This window comes from Peromyscus maniculatus, chromosome 1, assembly GCF_049852395.1.
Source record: "Peromyscus maniculatus bairdii isolate BWxNUB_F1_BW_parent chromosome 1, HU_Pman_BW_mat_3.1, whole genome shotgun sequence".
NCBI lineage: Eukaryota > Metazoa > Chordata > Mammalia > Rodentia > Cricetidae > Peromyscus > Peromyscus maniculatus.
Window position 1 is genome coordinate 181,318,523 of NC_134852.1, and position 18,953 is coordinate 181,337,475.

Consider the following 18,953-nt stretch of genomic DNA (forward strand, 5'->3'; position numbering starts at 1 on the left):
TTGTCTCATCTACTATATTGTAAGATTCCTAAAGTTACTCGTTTGTTATACTGTTTCCCCCTTTTTGGAGACAGCATCATTTGGTTGCTCAGAATGACCTTGAAGTTGCTATGTGGCCCAGGTGGGCTTGACTCTTCTGCCTCCGACTCCAGAGTAGCTGGGATTCTATAGGAATGTACCACCACACACAGTTCATTCTTGTATGTTCAGTTCCTGCCTTGTACCTGTCATACAGATGCTGTTAATGTTTATGGAATGATGGTTAGTTTTCTCTGGAACATAAAGCTGAGTCATGGTTCTGGTAATGGCTTGAGGGGGAGGAACACACTGGAGTGATTTTGATAAAAATAGAAGAATTTAGATTTGGCATATGGGAAAACAGAGTTCATGGCTAAGGTTTCTTTGAGAACCTGTCTTATTGACAAATACATGTGAAGTATAGGTCCCGTTACTTATTGTTCTCTTTTAAGACAACTCTATTACCAAACTTTTAAGAAAAACAGAATAAATATAACTTGTAATTATAACTTTAGAATAATCAGTAACTAAACATGACTTATAAATACTATATTATTTTGTTTCTATATGTATCCCTGTTATCAGATTAATTTCTGCCAATATATATTATTTCTTATTTTAACATATAACTAATGTATAGAACTAGTATTCATTATTTTAAAGGTCTCAGGGTGAGTATGGTGGCACATGCCTATAATCTTAGCACCCAAGAAACCGAGGTAAGAAGGTTGTAATTTCAAGGCCAGCATGGGCTACTTAGTGAGTTCAGCCTGGTCTATATAACAAGGCCCTGCTTTAGAAAAAATCTTGGAGGCAGGAAGCTGGCCCAGTGGGTAAAGCACTTGCTGTGAACGTTTGGGGGTTGTAGTTCAGTTCTATAGCGCCCATGTTAAAGTTGGACATGATGGATTGTTCCTGTAACTCCCAGAGCTGGGTGGGGCGACACAGACAGATCCCAGGAGTTTGCTGGTCAGCCAGTCTAGCCTAAACAGTGAGCCCCAGGTTCAGTGAGAGACACTGTATAAACAAAGTGGGAGCTATAGAGGATCAGATGGTGGAAGTCAGCTTCTGGTCTCCAAACATGTCCGTGCAGGCAAGCACATCCACACACCCAAACATACATGTAAAAGCACACCCCACCACAAAAACTCAGGCGCGTACTACAGAAGCAGTCTTAATGATCAGTGAATATAAATTAGCTTTTTGCATTTTGTGTAAGTGCCCTGTTTGAAAAAAACCATGGCATTGCCTTATTATTCAAAATCTCATGAGGTAAGAATAGTGATTAAAATTATATTCGGATGTTTACATTTAAAACCAATGTTAGTCTTTAAGATTCTCTTCTCAGTGTTTTTCTGTGTAAAATGTTGGGTGTTTCAGGGCCTCTTCTTGGAGAGTTTCACCTCCTGTTTGGCCTTGTATGCCCAGAACACAAAGCTCACAAAACATGGTTAGAGGGTGGAGGAGGCATGTACTTTCTGTCATGAAAGATACGAATTCAGAGGCATGTGTTATGGCTCATTAGAGGATGATATTTGAATTTCCAACTTTAAAACATCTCTCAATCTAAAATTAACAGTCAAAATAATGTTATTTCCTCCTGTGCTCTTGTGGTAGTTTATATGGTTTATTATTTACTGTAGCTTGAAGTTCATTTACAGAGTGAACCCTTCCCTCGTCTTGGCCGTAATTTTCTTCTAATACCCCACCCCCAACTTTTCTATTTTTACACAGGATTTTCTATTTAATGAATTCCTTTTGTTTTTGTTTCAAAGATAGGGTCTTATATAATCCTGACTGGCCTGGAACTTGGTACGTAGACCAAGATGGCCTTGCTCACAGAGATCTGCCTGCCTCTACCTCCTTAGTGCTAGGATTTAAAGATGTACATCATCATGCCAGGCCTTAATGAATCCTTTTTAACAACAAAGTTTCTTCTCTTTCTTTTCTTTTCTCTTAGTCCCATCCTGGAAAGTAGGGAAATAATCTCTTGTGATTGTTCAGATTTTTTTCTGTGATTATATACTACTCATATATTCTGTACAAATTCCTCTCTCCCCAACTTTAGGATTTTAAGTAAATGTATGAAATTGATATTCTGATATGCACCTTGCTTTTCTTAAAAAAATATTGAGAAAAAGATACTTAAGCTAGTGACTTTTATTCCCATTGTTTGTTGGACTCTGTAACAGTCCAAAGTATGGGTCATAGTGCCATAGGTTTCCTTCTGCCTGAGATTTATATCTCACTTTGTTGCTACCACACTACTTCTTTAGGAGTGCACAGGAGGAACTTCTAGGCTGAAGTGTTGAAACATTTTTTTTTTTTGTTTTTGTTTTTTGTTTTTTGTTTTTCGAGACAGGGTTTCTCTGTGTAGCTTTGCGCCTTTCCTGGAACTCACTTGGTAGCCCAGGCTGGCCTCGAACTCACAGAGATCCGCCTGCCTCTGCCTCCCGAGTGCTGGGATTAAAGGCGTGCGCCACCACCGCCCAGCGTGTTGAAACATTTTATAGATGCCAGTTCCTCAGATTAGAACTGCTTCCTCAAAACTACACCAGTTTGTATTTCTAGCAAAATCGTAACAACTACAGTTCACAGTATTACTCACCAGTAGAAATCTTAATTGTTTTTGCTGAATGAATGGTGTAAAGTGCTGTCATATGGGATTCATTTGCATTTCCTTCAATGCTAGGAATTGCATCCTTGCTAGTCATGTGGATTTGCTTTACTAGGTATAATGTTTTCATTTTATACCATTATTAATTTTTAATCTTGACTTTAAATTATAAAATACTTCAGCTAACATTTTGTATATAAGAATAAAGTACAAACCAGTGTACTCAACTTTTAAAATTTATTATTTTGCCATTTTACTTTAGATTTCTATAATGTTATTTATACTACATTAATAGAATTTCCTTTCTTTTTCCCTCCCTCCCTCCCTCCTTCCCTCCCTCTTTCCCTCCCTCCCTCCCTCCCTTTCTTGTTTTTCAAGACAGGGTTTCTCTGTGTAGCCCTTCTGTCCTAGAACTGGCTCTGTAGACCAGGCTGGCCTGGAACTCATAGATCTGCCTGCATCTGCCTCCAGAGTGCTGGGATTAAATGTGTGTGCCACTATTGTCTAGCTAATAATAGAATTTTCTAATTTAGCTTTCTCTGCAGTCCCATGATAAATGAGCAGTGAACTTTGTTGTGATTTTTTTAAAGAAAGATTTATGGACTAGATTTGTTAGTACTTTGCTGAGAGAACCAGCTCTCAGCAGGTCAGAGAAAATGGAGAAGAGGTGTGGTGTCGGTGAAACTGCAAGTACACACGGGAGAATTTATCTGAGCAGTCCAAACTATTCATTTTATTTTTCTCTTTCTGCTGCTTGTTCTGTCTCTTTATTTTATCTTTATCCCCTTTATACCACCTAAGACAAAGATTTCTATGCAAGTAAAGATTACCTCACAACCACAAGTTACATATTTTCTAAAAACAAATTAAAATCTTTACAAAAGACGAAATCACATTAAGATGTTTTCCTTAGAAGCTCACAAGTAGTTAAACATTTTTCTTTGTATTAATCTTCCCGCCATAACATCTTTACCCAAAGGCAATTATTCTTTTATAATTGATTAGCAAAATTTTAAGCAAGCCAAGTCTATTTCCACCGTTCCTTTGCACTGACAGGCAGCTGTTTTTTCCAAGGTACATACTGAAACCTGTGATTAAGTCTGCAAGCTACATGACCAAGAAACTCAGGCCTAACCTTGGGGTATAGGGATATGATTGTTTTCTTTGGTCATCAACTTGTTTTTCCACAGGCAGAATTCATGGATCTGTAATGCATGAAACTTCCTTGTTCTTATTTTTCATCCTCTGCAAATCTCATATCTAACAAAGGAGAAGGTAGCTTTTAGTCTGTTTTTGTCTTTTTTATATCTCTTATTGGAGCAGTTGCTAGAATAACTTATACCATTTCCCTAATCATCTTTACTGTCTTAACCACCTGTATCTTTTAGGCTAACCCAGAAAGTTCATTTGAATCATTGATTTTCAACTAAGATCATTGCTCTTATAAAAATCATCTTCATTTTGTTCTGCAAGTAAATTTCCCAGTGAGGAGTGGGATTTTCCCAAGAAACAATCACACTCTGCTAGATACAGTGTGGTCCTTTCACATTGTAATCACACCATGATGATAGACACAGTGGGGTCCTTTCACATTGTAATCACACCATGATAGACACAGTGGGGTCCTTTCACATTGTAATCACACCATGATAGACACAGTGGGGTCCTTTCACATTGTAATCACACCATGATAGACACAGCAGGAACATGGCAGCAGCAGCAGGAGGGAGCACAGATGTGGGCCTCCTGGAGCCGGTCCCCCAGGGCTTTGCCTCTCCAGGGTTTCTTCATTGCAGCCTTGCTATTCGGTGAATTGAACTCCATAAGCCCCACTGCTGACTGCAGCTGCCCTGATGTGGCCACAGACAGTACTTAGTTTAGGACTCTTGCATTTATTTTGATAAGCAAAACTATCACTTTTTAATACGTCTGTCTGCTCTGCCATCACAATCTACTAAATGTAAAATGTGCCATTTCTCTGTAGTAGTAGATGGCATTGCTTTTGGATTTTGGTTGCACTTACATGTAACTTTTAAACCTCATTTTTTTCTTTCTTTCCTAATTTTCCTTTCATTTTCTTACACTTTTATTTTCCATTGAAAAAATGTAGGTAGGGGCTGGAAAGATGGCTCAGCTGTTAAGAATACTGGTTGCTCTCTCCAGAGGACCTGGGTTCAGTTCTCAGCACACATGTGCAGCTCACAACTGTCTGTAGCTCCAGGTCTAGAGGTTCTAATACCTCATACAGACATACATGCAGAAAAACACCAATGCACATAAGATAAAAATAAATTTAAAAACAGAAAATGTAGGTAGAGTCTGTCTTTAATATTTATTTATTTATTTTACATCATTTTAAAGTTGTATTTTTCTGAAAAGTGTCCATCTTTTCAAATTTACTGCTGTAATGTTCTTCTAACACTTTGTCTTTTAATTAGCTTTTCATTATGATTTTTATAAATTGCTTGTGCCTATTTTATTTCTTATCAGATTGACAATAGCTTGTTAGTTTTGTTAATCACTAAAGAAAATCAACATTTGTTGATTTTTTTAAATTAAATCTGCTTATTAACTTCCACTTTTTGAGACAGGGTTTCTCTGTGTAGCTTTGGAGCCTGTCCTGGAACTCTGTAGCCCAGTTTGGCCTTGAACTCACAGAGATCCACCTGGCTCTGCCTCCTGAGTGCTGGAATTAAAGGCGTGTGCCACCACTGCCCGGCTAACTTCCACTTTTAAAATGCATTTGTGTGTATGTGTGTAGTGCAGGTGTTTGTGGGGGTCAGAGGCATCAGATCTTGCTGGAACTAGATTTAAGGTGGTTTTGAGCTGCCCAACACTCACACTTGGGTTTTTTGCAAGCACAGTATGCACTTCTTCTTCTTCATATCATCATCATCATCATCATCGAGTTTTCAAGACAGGGTTTCTCTGTGTATCCCTGGCTGTCCTGGAACTCACTCTGTAGACCAGGCTGGCCTTCAGCTAAGAGATTTGCCTGCCTTTGCCTCCTGAGTGCTGGGATTAAAGGTGTGCACCACCATCACCCAGTTTACAGTATACACTCTTAACTGATGAACTATCTCTCTAGCTTTTCTTCAACCTTTTATATGTTTCTTAATACATCTGCCCTTTAGTGTTTTTTTTTTTTTTTTTTTTTTTTGTTTTTTTTTTTACTATTTTGGTGCTTGAAATTGAACCTAAACCCTCACATGCATTCCACTATTGAGCTATATCCCTACTTTGTAAAATATCTGAAAAAGGGATGTTGATGTGGTGACACACTCCTGTAATCAAGTTGGGAGATGGAAGCAGGCATATCAAGAGTTTAAGGTCAGCTTCAGCTGCATAAGGAGTTTAAGGTCAACTTAGACTACATAAGACTTTATTGCAAAAAGGAAAAAAGACAGGAAGAAAAAAGTAGTAGGGTCTGGTGAGATGGCTCAGTTGTCATTTAACTTTATAGGGCCCAGTGGGATGGCTCAGTTGGCTTTTCATTTTTTTTAAACTTTAATAGTGCAACAGATATAATTATCATATTGTGTAAAACTTGGTTTTAATATGAAATGTTTCATTCCTTTACAAGTGTCCAGTGGCTTGCTATTATCTCAGTGATTTGATAATCACTATCAATTAAAATATACAACTGCACACATGTGCATACTCACACAATGAATTTTTTCCAGGGGTTAAAAGGAACTTGGAAACTCTCTTTACAAGACAGTTAAAAGCTGGATAAAGTGTATTTTTTTAAGTCTCCATGCAAGAATACCAAAAGTCATATTTTAAAATTAGAGAAAGGTATTTGATTTAAAAATTAGTTTTAAAATATGGTTTCCCATAATAGTTCACCTGCAACTGAAGTTTCTGCTGACTATAAGAACTGTCACCAAGGCTCCATGACAGATTTGTGTTATGTAAATGCTCTGTTAGCTATCTGCAATCAGTTCTTATGCTTCAGTTCTAGGTATCACGACATGACAGATGATGCATGTTGTATAAATGCTCTGCTAGTCATCTCTTATCAATCCTTTTTATGCTTCATTTCTAGGTATTACTCCTGTGTATCATAATATGTTTGCTTTAATGAGTGAAACAGAAAGAATCTGGTATCCGCCCAACCATGTCTTCCACATAGATGAGTCAACCAGGCATAATATACTCTACAGACTAAGGTATTTTCTTATATTAAGTGGTTTGCATGTTAGTAAAAGCCAAAGTGGGAGAAATTGTTGGCTATGTAGTGTGGTATCTAGATGTTTCCATCTGTCAGGATGCCATTTTATGACTTCATTATAATTAAGGCTAAAAAAAAAAAAAAAAAAAAGAACAGATGAAAATGCTGAAAATCCTTACTGTTTGGAATAATGCCAGTTTCCCAGGAAGTGTAATGTGTGTGCAATAAAACATAAGCTTACATCTCTTCTTTACGAGTACATTTTTAGAGTTTAAAGTTTTTGTTTGTAAGATAGTTTAGTGATTTATGGTTTATGTTCAATATCTATTAATGTTCAGAAAAATAAAATTCCAGAAGATTTTTCTGTATAAAAGGGGTAGCAAAGAAATAATTTTGAGTTTACAGTTCTCCTCCAAGCACTTATATGTTATTTAATTTTCTTATGACTTAATGAAATATTAAGAATTCCCTGTAAAGAATCTGATGGTATGACATATTACTCAGGCTTATGGCTTGGAAAAAGCATCCGAGTTGAAACTCAGACCTAGTTTCCTTCACAAACTGCCTTCTAACCTTGCGTGTATCTCATTAAAGAGATAATAGTGTAATATTCAGTGTTCTTTTTTTTTTTTTTGGTTTTTCGAGACAGGGTTTCTCTGTGTAGCTTTGCGCCTTTCCTGGGACTCACTTGGTAGCCCAGGCTGGCCTCGAACTCACAGAGATCCGCCTGCCTCTGCCTCCCGAGTGCTGGGATTAAAGGCGTGCGCCACCACCGCCCGGCTTTAGTGTTCATTTTTTATAAAGAAATTCTTTATTCATTTTATATATCAACCGCAGATCCCCCTCTCTTCCCACCCCCCAACTCACTCTCCATTCCCTGCTCTGAAAAGGTATGGCTTCCATGGGCAGTCAGCACAGCCTGGTACATTCAGTTGAGGCAGGTCCAAGCCCCTCCTCCTGCATCAAGGCTGTGCAAGGTGTCCCACCATAGGTAGTGGACTCCAAAAAGCCAGCTCATGCACCAGGGATGGCTCCTGATCCTACTGCCAGGGGCCCCTTAAGCAGACCAAGCTACACAACTGTCTCGCTTATGCAGAGGGCCTAGTGCAGTGTTCATTATTTGATGGTCTTATTTATTTATTTTTATTTGTTGAGATAGGAACTCATGTATCCTAGATTCTCCCTTAACTCACTGTGTAACAAAGAATAACCTTAAATTTCTGATCCCCCTGCCTCTAATTCCCACTGGTTCTGGGATCACAGGCATGGGCTACCACACCTAGTTTGGTTTTGCTGGAAATCAAACCCAGGGTGTCATACATGCTAGGCAGGATAGCATCATCATAAATATTTGATGAGTTCTTAATAAATTGTCATGTTTCATTACTTATTTTCTTCTTAATCTGTATAAAATATGTAGATACATGTGCTTGAGTTTTCTGTTTTTAAAATATAATTTTTATTGAGTGTGAGCATCATTTTTTATGTAAAGTTATGGGTAAGATGTTAGTAAAAGAGTTCAGTGTCTAAATAATGAACGTATGAAAAGCAATGGAATGGGCTGGAGGGATGGCTCACTGGTTTAAAGCAGTGGCTACTCTCTCTAGAGGACCTGGGTTCAACTCCCAGCACCTACTTGGCAGCTCACAAATGTCTGTCGCTCCAGTTCCAGGGGATCTGGTGCCCTCTTCTGGCCCATACACAAAATAAATATTAATAAATCATAAAAAAGAAGAAAAAGCAATGGCATTCTTACATACAAGTGGCTAATTGTAACAAAATAATGAAGGTTTTATAAAATAATTTTAAAGCTTTAACTATTTGGGAATAATCTAAATGAGAAAAAAAATAAGAAACAATATGGGTGTCAGAGTTTGCTTTCAAGTGTTATGATATATATCATGACCAAAAGAAACCTGGGGGAAGAAAGGGTTTATTTCATCCTACAGCTTAGAGTCCATCATGAAAGGAAGAAAGAGTAGGAACTCAAAGGAGGGACCTGGAGCCAGGAGCTGATGCAGAGGCCATGGAGAAACCCTGCTTACTGGCTTGCCTCCCCATGGCTCGCTCAGCTACCTTTTTAAGACAACCTAGGCCCACCTGCCCAAAGGTGGTATAATCCACAGTGGGCTGGGCCCTCACATCAATCATTAATCAGAAATTATTTGACTACAAACCAAAAAAAACCTAACCAGCACAATGGATAAATTAGACATTTAACTTGAAAAATGTGAAGAATGAGAATATAATATTACTATCCTTCAGTATCCGTGGTGCACTGAGCTTCCTTGGCTATCAAAATTCATGTATGTTCAGGGCAAAGGACTTGAATAAACATTTCTCCAAAGAAGTGTTTGGCATGCAAATAGCCAATAGGCGTTTGAAAAGATATTCAACATCATTAGTCCGTTGAGAAATGTCAATCAAATGCATGACCTGTTAACAACCAATCCACTAAGATGGCAAAAGCAGAAAGGGCAGACAATAATAAATGTTGAAAATTATTTGCACTAATTAAAATGCTCATACATTGTCAGCAAGAGTAGGAAATGGTGTTGTCACTTTGGAAAAAGATTGGCCATTTCCTCTAAAGATAATATAGAATTACTAACATTCATCCACAAAAACACTCGTCACAGAGTGCTAGTCACATTAGCATAAAAACAGAAACAACTTAAATGCTTTTCAAGTGATGAATAAATAAATAAAATACAGTACATCATACAATCCAGTATTAATTCATTAGAAGAAAGGAATAAAGTACCTATATGCTATAAAGTAGATGAAACTTAAAAACATTTTGCTAAGTAAATGAAGTCAGATAAAAAGACAACATATCATAGCAATTATTTTGAATATAAAATGAGTAGAATAGAATTTGTAAAAAAGATATCTTGTAGTTAGGGGTTAAGAGGGTGACTTACTTGGGTGTGATTACTAATAGCTATGGAGATATAATCAAAATGTAAAATTAAATTGTGGTGATGTTGGTACCACATTGAATACTGCAAATCACTAAGCACTTTAAGTGGACATGCTTCATGTAGATGAATTATATCTCAAAGCTTTTACTTTTTTAATATATTTTATTTATATGTATTACTTTTTTATTCTATGTGCATTGGTGTTTAGCCTGCATGTGTGTCTATGTGAGGGTGTCAGATCCTGGAGTTACAGACAGTTGTGAGCTGGCATGTAGGTGCTGGGATTTGAACCCAGGTCCTTTGGAAGATCAGTTAGTGTTCTTAACGGCTGAGCCATCTCTTCAGCTCCTTCAAAGCTTTTACTTTCAAAAGTAAACATACTGAATTTTTCTTTGAAAGACAAATTTTAATGTTCATTCTCCTAAAAGAAGGACAAATGTAAGACGAATTGCTAAATGGTCTTATTAATAAAAAACCTGGAGCCAGATATTGGGCTTAAAAACAGAGATCAGGGAAGCAGAAAGCCAGCCACGTTCTTACTGCTAGAAATCCTCAGCCAAAAAGAGAGACCTACTTCCTGTATACACACGCCTATATGCCTTTCTGTCCCTGCCTTTTTACTTCTCTCTGCCCAGCTACATCACTTCCATCTGTCTATACAGACCTCTGGACTTCCATGATTAGTGCTGGGATTAAAGGTGTGTGCCACCATGCCTGGCTCTGTTCCCAGTGTGGCCTTGAACTCACAGAGATCCGGATGGATCTCTGCCTCCTGAATGCTAGGATTAAAGGTGTGTGTTACCATTGCCTGACTTCTATGTTTAATATAGTGGCTGGCTTTTTCCTCTGATCTTCAGATAAGCTTTATTGGGGTGCACAAATAAAATATCACCACAGACAAATTATTTGTTTACACAGCAAACTGCATTTTCAGAAGCGTCTATTAATGTTACTAGACTTAAGTTTTTGTTGACTTTTATGTCTACATTTCTCCTGTCTCCTTTGATTGATTCTTCTATATTCTTATACATTGCACCAAAGTGGGCTGTATATTGATTTTTCATTACTCATGTTTCATTTGCTGTTGCTCCTGGTGTTTTGTTTATTTGTTTGTTTGTTTATGGAAACAGAATTAATCTAGGTAGCCCAGGATAGTCTCAAACTCTTGCTTCTCTTGCCTCAGCTTTCTGGGTGTTGGGATTCCAGATGTGCTCCACTGTGCTTTACTGTGTTTCTTGTATTTTCTACTTACATTATTATCATGCTGTTATTCAGAAATCCTTCTGTTCACACCCTGTATTCAATACTGCTATTTGTGTTTTCTAGCAATGCATTAATAACTTTTAGAATGTTGAGCGTGGTTAAATGTCTGTGGCTAGTGCTTGAACTCTGGAGGCTGACAGAATGTTTCAATTCTCTTACAGGTTTTACTTTCCTCACTGGTATTGCAGTGGCAGCAACAGAACCTATCGATACGGAGTGTCTCGTGGGGCTGAAGCTCCTCTTCTTGATGACTTTGTCATGTCTTACCTTTTTGCTCAGGTATAATTACATTACCTTTTTTGTATGTGTCTTAAACCAGAAATATCTTCCTAGGTAGCATATATCTTAAGTAGGGTAAGTAAGCATCATGTGGGAAGACTACAGTTCTAACTTGTGCACCAGGTATAGAGAGATAAAAGGATAGTCTACTTAATAATAATTTTTGATCTCATGAATTACAAATGTATTATAATGATCCCTTAAAATGACCCTTTTGAAATCATTTTCTTTTTCTTTTAGGATTTAGGTCACTTTAAGAATTTTGAAAAAAAAAAGTAGAATAATTTAACAACACAATTCATGTGGCCATTAGATGGTAAAATTTCTTTAGAGTTTTTAAAAATAAATTTTGGTAATTTCAGGTGTAAATGGTAGGCGGTAAAATGTAGCAGGAGGAAGTAACATAAAGAATGATGCTAGGTGATTGTGGTACACACCTTTAATCATAGCACTGGGAAGGCAGAGGCAGGTGGATCTCTGTGAGTTTGAGGCCAGCCGGGGCTGTTACACAGAGAAACCCTGTCTCAAAAAACCCAAAAAGAGGAAGGAAGAAAGGAAGGAAGGAAGGAAGGAAGGAAGGAAGGAAGGAAGGAAGGAAGGAAGGAAGGAAGGAAGGAAGGAAGGAAGGAAAACTATACATAATACAGTTTTAAAAGTATACCATTTTTAAATGTATAGCTCAGTTCATTAAGCACATTCACCACCTCACAACCATAACTACTATCCATCTCTAGAACAGTGTTCATCTTCATGTCTTTAAACAATAATTCTCCACTTCCCCCACCCTTAACAGTTTACCATTCTACCTCCTGTGAGGTAGAATGTTGGTTCATCTTAGTACCTTGTGTAGACAGATGGCATTATACATGGCATATGTGTGTCTGGCTTATTTTACTTAGCACAGTATCTTCAAGGCTGGCATTCTACTATGGTGGCTGCTTTCTTATTTGTCTGGCCAACACAGATATGAAATTTCTTGGGGAAATGCAGTTATTCAAAAAGGGGAAAACTGTTAATTAAATGAATTTGATAAATCAAATTTTGGTAGACACATAATGTGATTTTAAACAATGCTGGCTTAATGACTTTGTTTTGACATTTGAGACTGATTTGAATGTAACTTCTCCAATGGCTATTTGTTAGTTTATTCATTAATAGTATTCCCACTAGTTTTCCAAGCACTTATTTTCTTTTGGTTATGATTTCCATGGAATTTTCTGATGAGCAAAACTTAATTACCTACTGGTTTTATATGGTAACAGAACAAACACATGCTATTACAGAGCAAGTAGTTCTCTACAGATCTTAGCTAAAGAGAATAAGTTGCCAGTTTTAAGTGTGAGGAAATATGTTTAAAATTGAGCAAAACTGGGTCTGGTGAGAGGGCTCTGTGTGTAAAGGCACTTGCTGCCAAGCCTGCTGACCTGAGTTTGATTCCCAGAGCTCTGATGGTGGAAGGAGAGAACCAATCCTGAAAGTTTTCATCTGACCTCACATGCATACCTCAGCACTTGGCGTATTCATATTCCTTCTTTATCAGTCTCTCCCTTTCTCTGTCTTCCCCTTTCCCTCCCCCGCCGTGTGTGTGTGTGTGTGTGTGTGTGTGTGTGTGTGTGTGTGTGTGTACATGTATGTACATATATGTGTAGAGACTAGGAGTTGACATCTGTGTCTTCTTCCTCAGTCGTTTTCACCTTATACTTGAAGTGGGTCTTTCATTGCACCAGGAACTCACCAATTGACTAGAATGGCTGCTGTTAAGCTGCAGACATTATCCTGTCTCCTTTTCTTCAGCACTAATCTGAAGGCGGTGCCCCTGCACCTCACTTTTCATGGGGTGTGTTTTCATTTGGTTTGGCTCTTTTGGGAGCTCACTACCCAGTTACCAAATAAATCACACATGGAGGCTTATTCTTAACTATGTAGACCCAGCCTTAGTGGGGCCTGTTTCTTGCCAGCTTTCCTTCACTTAAATTATCCCATCTGCCTTTTGCCTCTGGGCTTTTCCTGTTCTCTTACTTCTATAAATCTTACTCTTACTCCATCGCTTGCTATGTAGCTGGGTGGCTGGCCCCTGGAGTCCTCCTCCTTCTCTGGCTACTTCTTCTTTCCTCCCAGATTTCTCCTTCTGTATATTCTCTCTGCCTGCCAGCCCCGCCTGTCCTTTCTCTTGCCTTGTTATTGGCCAGTTCTTTATTAAACCCTCATGTGTTTTAGACAGTCACAGTAACACAGCTTCACAGAGTTAAACAAATGCAACATAAACAAAAGTAACACACCTTCAAACAATATTCTACAACTTGGTTTTCTACAGCGTGGTGCTCAGGAGCTGAACTGGGTCTTAGTGCTTGCACAGCATGACTTTAGGAGGCACCGAGTCATCTCCCAGCCCGTTTCTCATTTCTTTGTTTCTTACATGTTGACTTGCAGTGTCCTCCATTTCTTGTAGCATCCAAGCCATATATGCTGAGTACATTTTATTTTCTCCAAGCACACCTACTATTTTTTACTATCCTAGCAGGAAAAGAGACATGTGGAGACAAATGCTTCGAAAAGGGAAACAAAACAAAGCAAAAACTTCCACTACTTCTAAGTTGTTCAAGAATACTGTCAGCCCCATCCCAGGCAAACTACTAGTTTAAATCTCTGAGTGTTCCCTGTGCTTTCTCTTTGTCTCATTCTTTCCATGTCTTTGCTCTGGTTTGTGTCCATTAGTAATGTCTTCATCATTTAAAGATCACATGAAGGTTCAGATCTTCCACGAAACCTTTTAATTATGCCAACTACATACAATTTTAACTGTCTTTAAGGTTCCTAAAGTGGCTGTTGTGTGGTACTTCATATTATATTACCTGGCATTGGAATGATCTGCTTTTCTGTTTAGCTTCCAAGAAAAATTCTGGTCTTTTTGATGTCTTGAGACCACATCCTGTGTTTGTTTATATCCCACACAAACTCTAGTACAGTGCCTTCAGTATGAATTGAAATCAGTGTACATTTGATTAATTAATATTTAGTCTAGTTTAGGTATTTTTGTGTTCTTAAGATAAATCTTGAAAATATAAACAGTGAGATAAGCTATGAGCCCAACTCAAGTTCTCTTTGTACATGAACCTTTGCTAATGTTTTGTGGTGAAATGATATACAAATGAAAGTACGAGTTAGTTTTTGACTTTTGTCCCCCCTGAGACGGAGTTTCTCTGTAGCTTTGGAACCTATCCTACAACTCACTTTGTAGACCAGGCTGGCCTCGAACTCACAGAGATCTACCTGCCTCTGCCTCTTGAGTGCTGGAATTAAAGGCGTGCGCTGCCGCTGCCGCCACCACCACCACCCGGCTAGTTTATGATTTTAAATGCATATTTTAGAAATTAATTTGTAGGATATAACATAACTAAATGTGATAATGAAACTTGAGACATTTCCTGACCCCCCCCCCCCTTTTTTCAGTGGCGGCATGATTTTGTGCATGGATGGATAAAAGTACCTGTGACTCATGAAACTCAGGAAGAGTGTCTTGGGATGGCAGTATTAGATATGATGAGAATAGCTAAAGAAAAGGACCAAACTCCACTGGCTGTCTATAACTCTATCAGGTAATTTTTGTACATCCATACATAACAAATCTACAGATTTAGATATTTTATATGATTTACTTGTATTTTCAGTGTTTGCCCATACATTTTGATGTTATAGTAAAAACAGGGGGTCTAGAGAGATGACTCAGTGGGTAGAAGTACTCTCTGCACGTCCACAAAGACCTGAGTCCATATCTCCGGAACACGTAAAAGCAGATGTGATAATGTAATCTCTACTGTGGTGTTGGGCAGGTGGAGACGGATCTCGGGGTGTTGCAGTCAACACAGTGAGACAGATCCAGGTTCAGTAAGAAACCCTGTCTTGTAAAATAAGGTGGATGGGCTAGAGAGATGGCTTATCAGGTAAAGGTGCTTGCCATACCAGCGTGGTGACCTGAGTTTTATTCCTGAGGCCCACATAAAGGTGGGAGGAGAGAACTGACTCCACAGAGCTGTCCTCTGACCTCCAGGCAAGTGCTGTGGCAGTGGGCCCCCACGTACATCATTCACATACCCACAGTAACATTAAATAACTTTTTAACTAGAGCCTGGAGAGATGGCTTGGCAGTCACGAGCACGGGTTGCTTTTCCAGGGGACCCAGTTTGATTACCAGCACCCACATAGTGACTCACAACCAATTGTAACCTCAGTCCAAGGATATCTGATGCTCTCTTCTGGCCTTTGTAGGCACTGAATGGATGTGATATAAATGCAGGCAAAATACCAGTGCACACAGAATAATACAATATTTTTAAATTAACAATAAATTAGGGGGCAGTGATAAAGACCCACATTGGCTTCTGACCTCCACTTGAGGATGCACACAGCAAGTACACCAGCACGCATAGGTGTGCTCTTCTGCATATACCACACATATACTCAGAAATTAGGTGAAAATTTGTGGAGGTACACTTTTTCTTAGTATAGCTCATACTCTGTGAGAAGAAATTGAGTTGCACGTCATATCATAGGTATTCATTATTTGTTTTATGTGTTTTGAAAAGACTAAGTTCAGAATGATGGGATAAATACTTGAAGGGATAATTTTAAAATTAATATGTCCTATTCTAAACTCTGTTGTCACTCAGAATATTTATGCATCAAATGAAGGGGTTTTGCATATATATCAGATGGTGGTTGTATCAACTTACTTCACTTGATTGTAGAACATCCTTATTGTGGGGAAAGGAATTAATCTCCCAATTTTGTTTTTTGTTTTTTCATGTGCTCATTATTTCTAGCTACAAGACATTCTTACCAAAGTGTGTTCGAGCAAAAATCCAAGACTATCATATTTTAACCCGGAAGCGAATAAGGTACAGATTTCGCAGATTCATTCAGCAGTTTGGTCAATGCAAAGCCACTGCCAGAAACCTGAAACTTAAGTATCTAATAAACTTGGAAACCCTGCAGTCTGCCTTCTACACAGAGCAATTTGAAGTAAAAGAATCTGCAAGAGGTCCTTCAGGTGAGGAGATTTTTGCAACCATTCTAATAACTGGAAACGGTGGAATTCAGTGGTCACGAGGGAGACATAAGGACAGTGAGACACTGGCAGAACAGGTAATCCTTACTGATACGTTCTTGTTCCTTTCTGTTAAGAACAGTTGCCGTAAAGCAAACTGAATTTAGGTTCTTGACTACATTCTTGATTTTCTCTGCTGATAGAAACTTTGTTTGTGTAAAGCCATCAAAGTTGTAACTGTAGTTCTTAAGTGTTTTATTAATTTTCGTGACAAACTAATTAGTAATGACTTTCTTACAGTTTCCGAATAAGATTAAATTGTCTAAGTGATTTTAAGTTAACTCTGTTTCCTTTATTCTTTTACTGTTGACATTTAAGCATAATCATAAAGCCAATTAAATGAAAAACTTTAACTGTTTTCAATAATTAATTAGTTTTATTATATTTGCATTACAGCATTTAAATTTTTTTCACATGTATCAGTCATATATTGTTTGAGAGATTTAATATTATCACTTTTTAACCACAGTTGATAATTCTCCAGTTTTCTGATATTCTTTTTAATATTAATTGGGTTAAGTTTTAAATCACATGAGGTTCCTGTTATGTTTTATTGCTCTCATTTTTAAGTCAAAGCAGGATATATAAACATAGTTGTAGGGCTCAATTTTTAGGAGATGTAATCACATTTAATGCCTATACATTGCTGTCAATATCTTTAAAGAATTGTGACTATCTTCACCTTCTAATCCTTGTTTGAAATGGCGTTGTAACTGTTCAAATGCTCTTGGTTACAGGATTTACAGATATATTGTGATTTTCCTGATATTATTGATGTCAGTATTAAGCAAGCAAACCAGGAATGCTCAAATGAAAGTAGAATTGTAACTATCCATAAGCAAGATGGTAAAATTTTGGTAAGTTTGTATTATGCATAAGAAGTGTTTACATTTTAGAATTTTTCAGAAGTGTTTTAGAATTACTTAGGTATTCTGGTTATAGTTACAAGTACGATAAAAAAAAAAAAAAAAACCAGCCCAGCAAGTGTCGTATTGTGTGCATATTTTTGTACAAATATCAGCAGTCTTATTACAAGTATTTATATATTTATATATTTATATAACTAAAAGCCCCAGTGCTTACTCTCTTTTGCCAGTTATGGGTTGCATTAGTTCCCTCTTGTTCAGACTCCAGCGTTCCTGGTGTTAGACGAGAGGCAAGGAAGCAGGAGGAAGCCTTTCTCCCCTGTTCCCCTTGACGTCATCATTTTCTTCTGTTGACTCTCTTGGGATTCTGAATCCCATGTTGTCTTGTTTTCCCATGCATATCAACTGTAGTACGTGCTGGTCTTCTCCTTGAGATTGTGGCAATTTAGAAATGAATTTAGGATTTTTGTTTGTTTTGTTTTTATTATTTCTAAGGCAGGTTCTCACTATGTAGCTTTGGCTGTGTTGGAACTCACAGAGGTCCTCCTGCCTCTGCCTCTCCAAGTGCTGGGATTAAAGGTGTGAGCCACTGTGCCCAGCTTAGGATATATATTTATATTTTTACGATTTTGAATTTCTTTACCCAAGAACATAGTTCATTTTCTGTGTATTCAGAAAATAAGTTGCATTGTACAAAAATATTTTGAAACTTCTGATGATCATTTTTAACTTTTTAGTTAAGTTTAATTCAATATACTACATATTTACAGCTATAAGTTGAGCTTTATTTTTAAATTATTCAATTACATTGATTATTTTGATATATGGAAAACAGATACTTTTTAGTATGTGTATGTCCTTTTCCATTAGATAAAATGTTAAATTTTTGGCTGACTGTATGTTCATAAATATGTATTTTAATAAAAATCACAGTTTAGTTCCATATTCTAACCTTTTAGTTTTTACATGTACATTATCCTGGGAAGTATATAAAAATAAATGTTCATATTTATAATTAACCTTAACCTTTATATAGATTAGATTTCTAATTGAGTCTAGCAGGGTCATTGAGGAGTATAGTTAAATTATGAATGTTGAGTGATTATAACTGGGAAGGTTTGTTAAGCTCATATTTGGGAGGGTCTTAAGGATCAGATATAAGAATTTATTAGCTCAGGCTGGGTAATTGGAAGTTATAAAAGATATTTGTACAACCAGAACTTAATTTATTTGTAATTATGTGGTTTCTTTTCTGCTTAGGAAATAGAGCTTAGCTCGTTAAGGGAAGCCTTGTCGTTTGTGTCCCTGATTGACGGCTATTACAGACTCACTGCGGACGCACACCATTACCTCTGTAAGGAAGTGGCCCCTCCCTCTGTGCTGGAGAACTTGCACAGCAACTGCCATGGCCCCATCTCGTGAGTAGTCCGCGATGCACACTGTGCTGTCAGGATGGCTCGGTGCCTAAGAGCACCTGCTTTGCAAGCAGAAGAACCTGAGTTTGAATTCCAGGCATTCATGTGAAAAACTGGACATAGCTGTGTGTACCTATGATTCTAACATTCAGGAACAGAGACAGCTGAAAGCTCCTGGTTCAGTGAGGGACCTTTTCTATGACAGTAAGACAGAGAATATAAAGGAAGAGTTGTAATATATAAAGAATTATAAAGAAACACTGATCATGTCCTGGTGTCCAGAGAGAGATGCA

General features: G+C 37.7%; 1 protein-coding gene across 1 annotated transcript in view; it reads left to right on the top strand.

The window, feature by feature from the left end:
- Jak2 (Janus kinase 2) overlaps positions 1-18,953 on the top strand; it is a 71,412-nt gene that overhangs the window by 22,093 nt on the left and 30,366 nt on the right. Inside the window, exons 4-9 of the mRNA XM_006991075.4 lie at positions 6,684-6,807; positions 11,158-11,275; positions 14,726-14,871; positions 16,096-16,417; positions 17,117-17,236; positions 18,506-18,663. Of these exons, the coding sequence (XP_006991137.1) occupies positions 6,684-6,807; positions 11,158-11,275; positions 14,726-14,871; positions 16,096-16,417; positions 17,117-17,236; positions 18,506-18,663 (988 nt within the window). The remainder of the gene's footprint in view (positions 1-6,683; positions 6,808-11,157; positions 11,276-14,725; positions 14,872-16,095; positions 16,418-17,116; positions 17,237-18,505; positions 18,664-18,953) is intronic.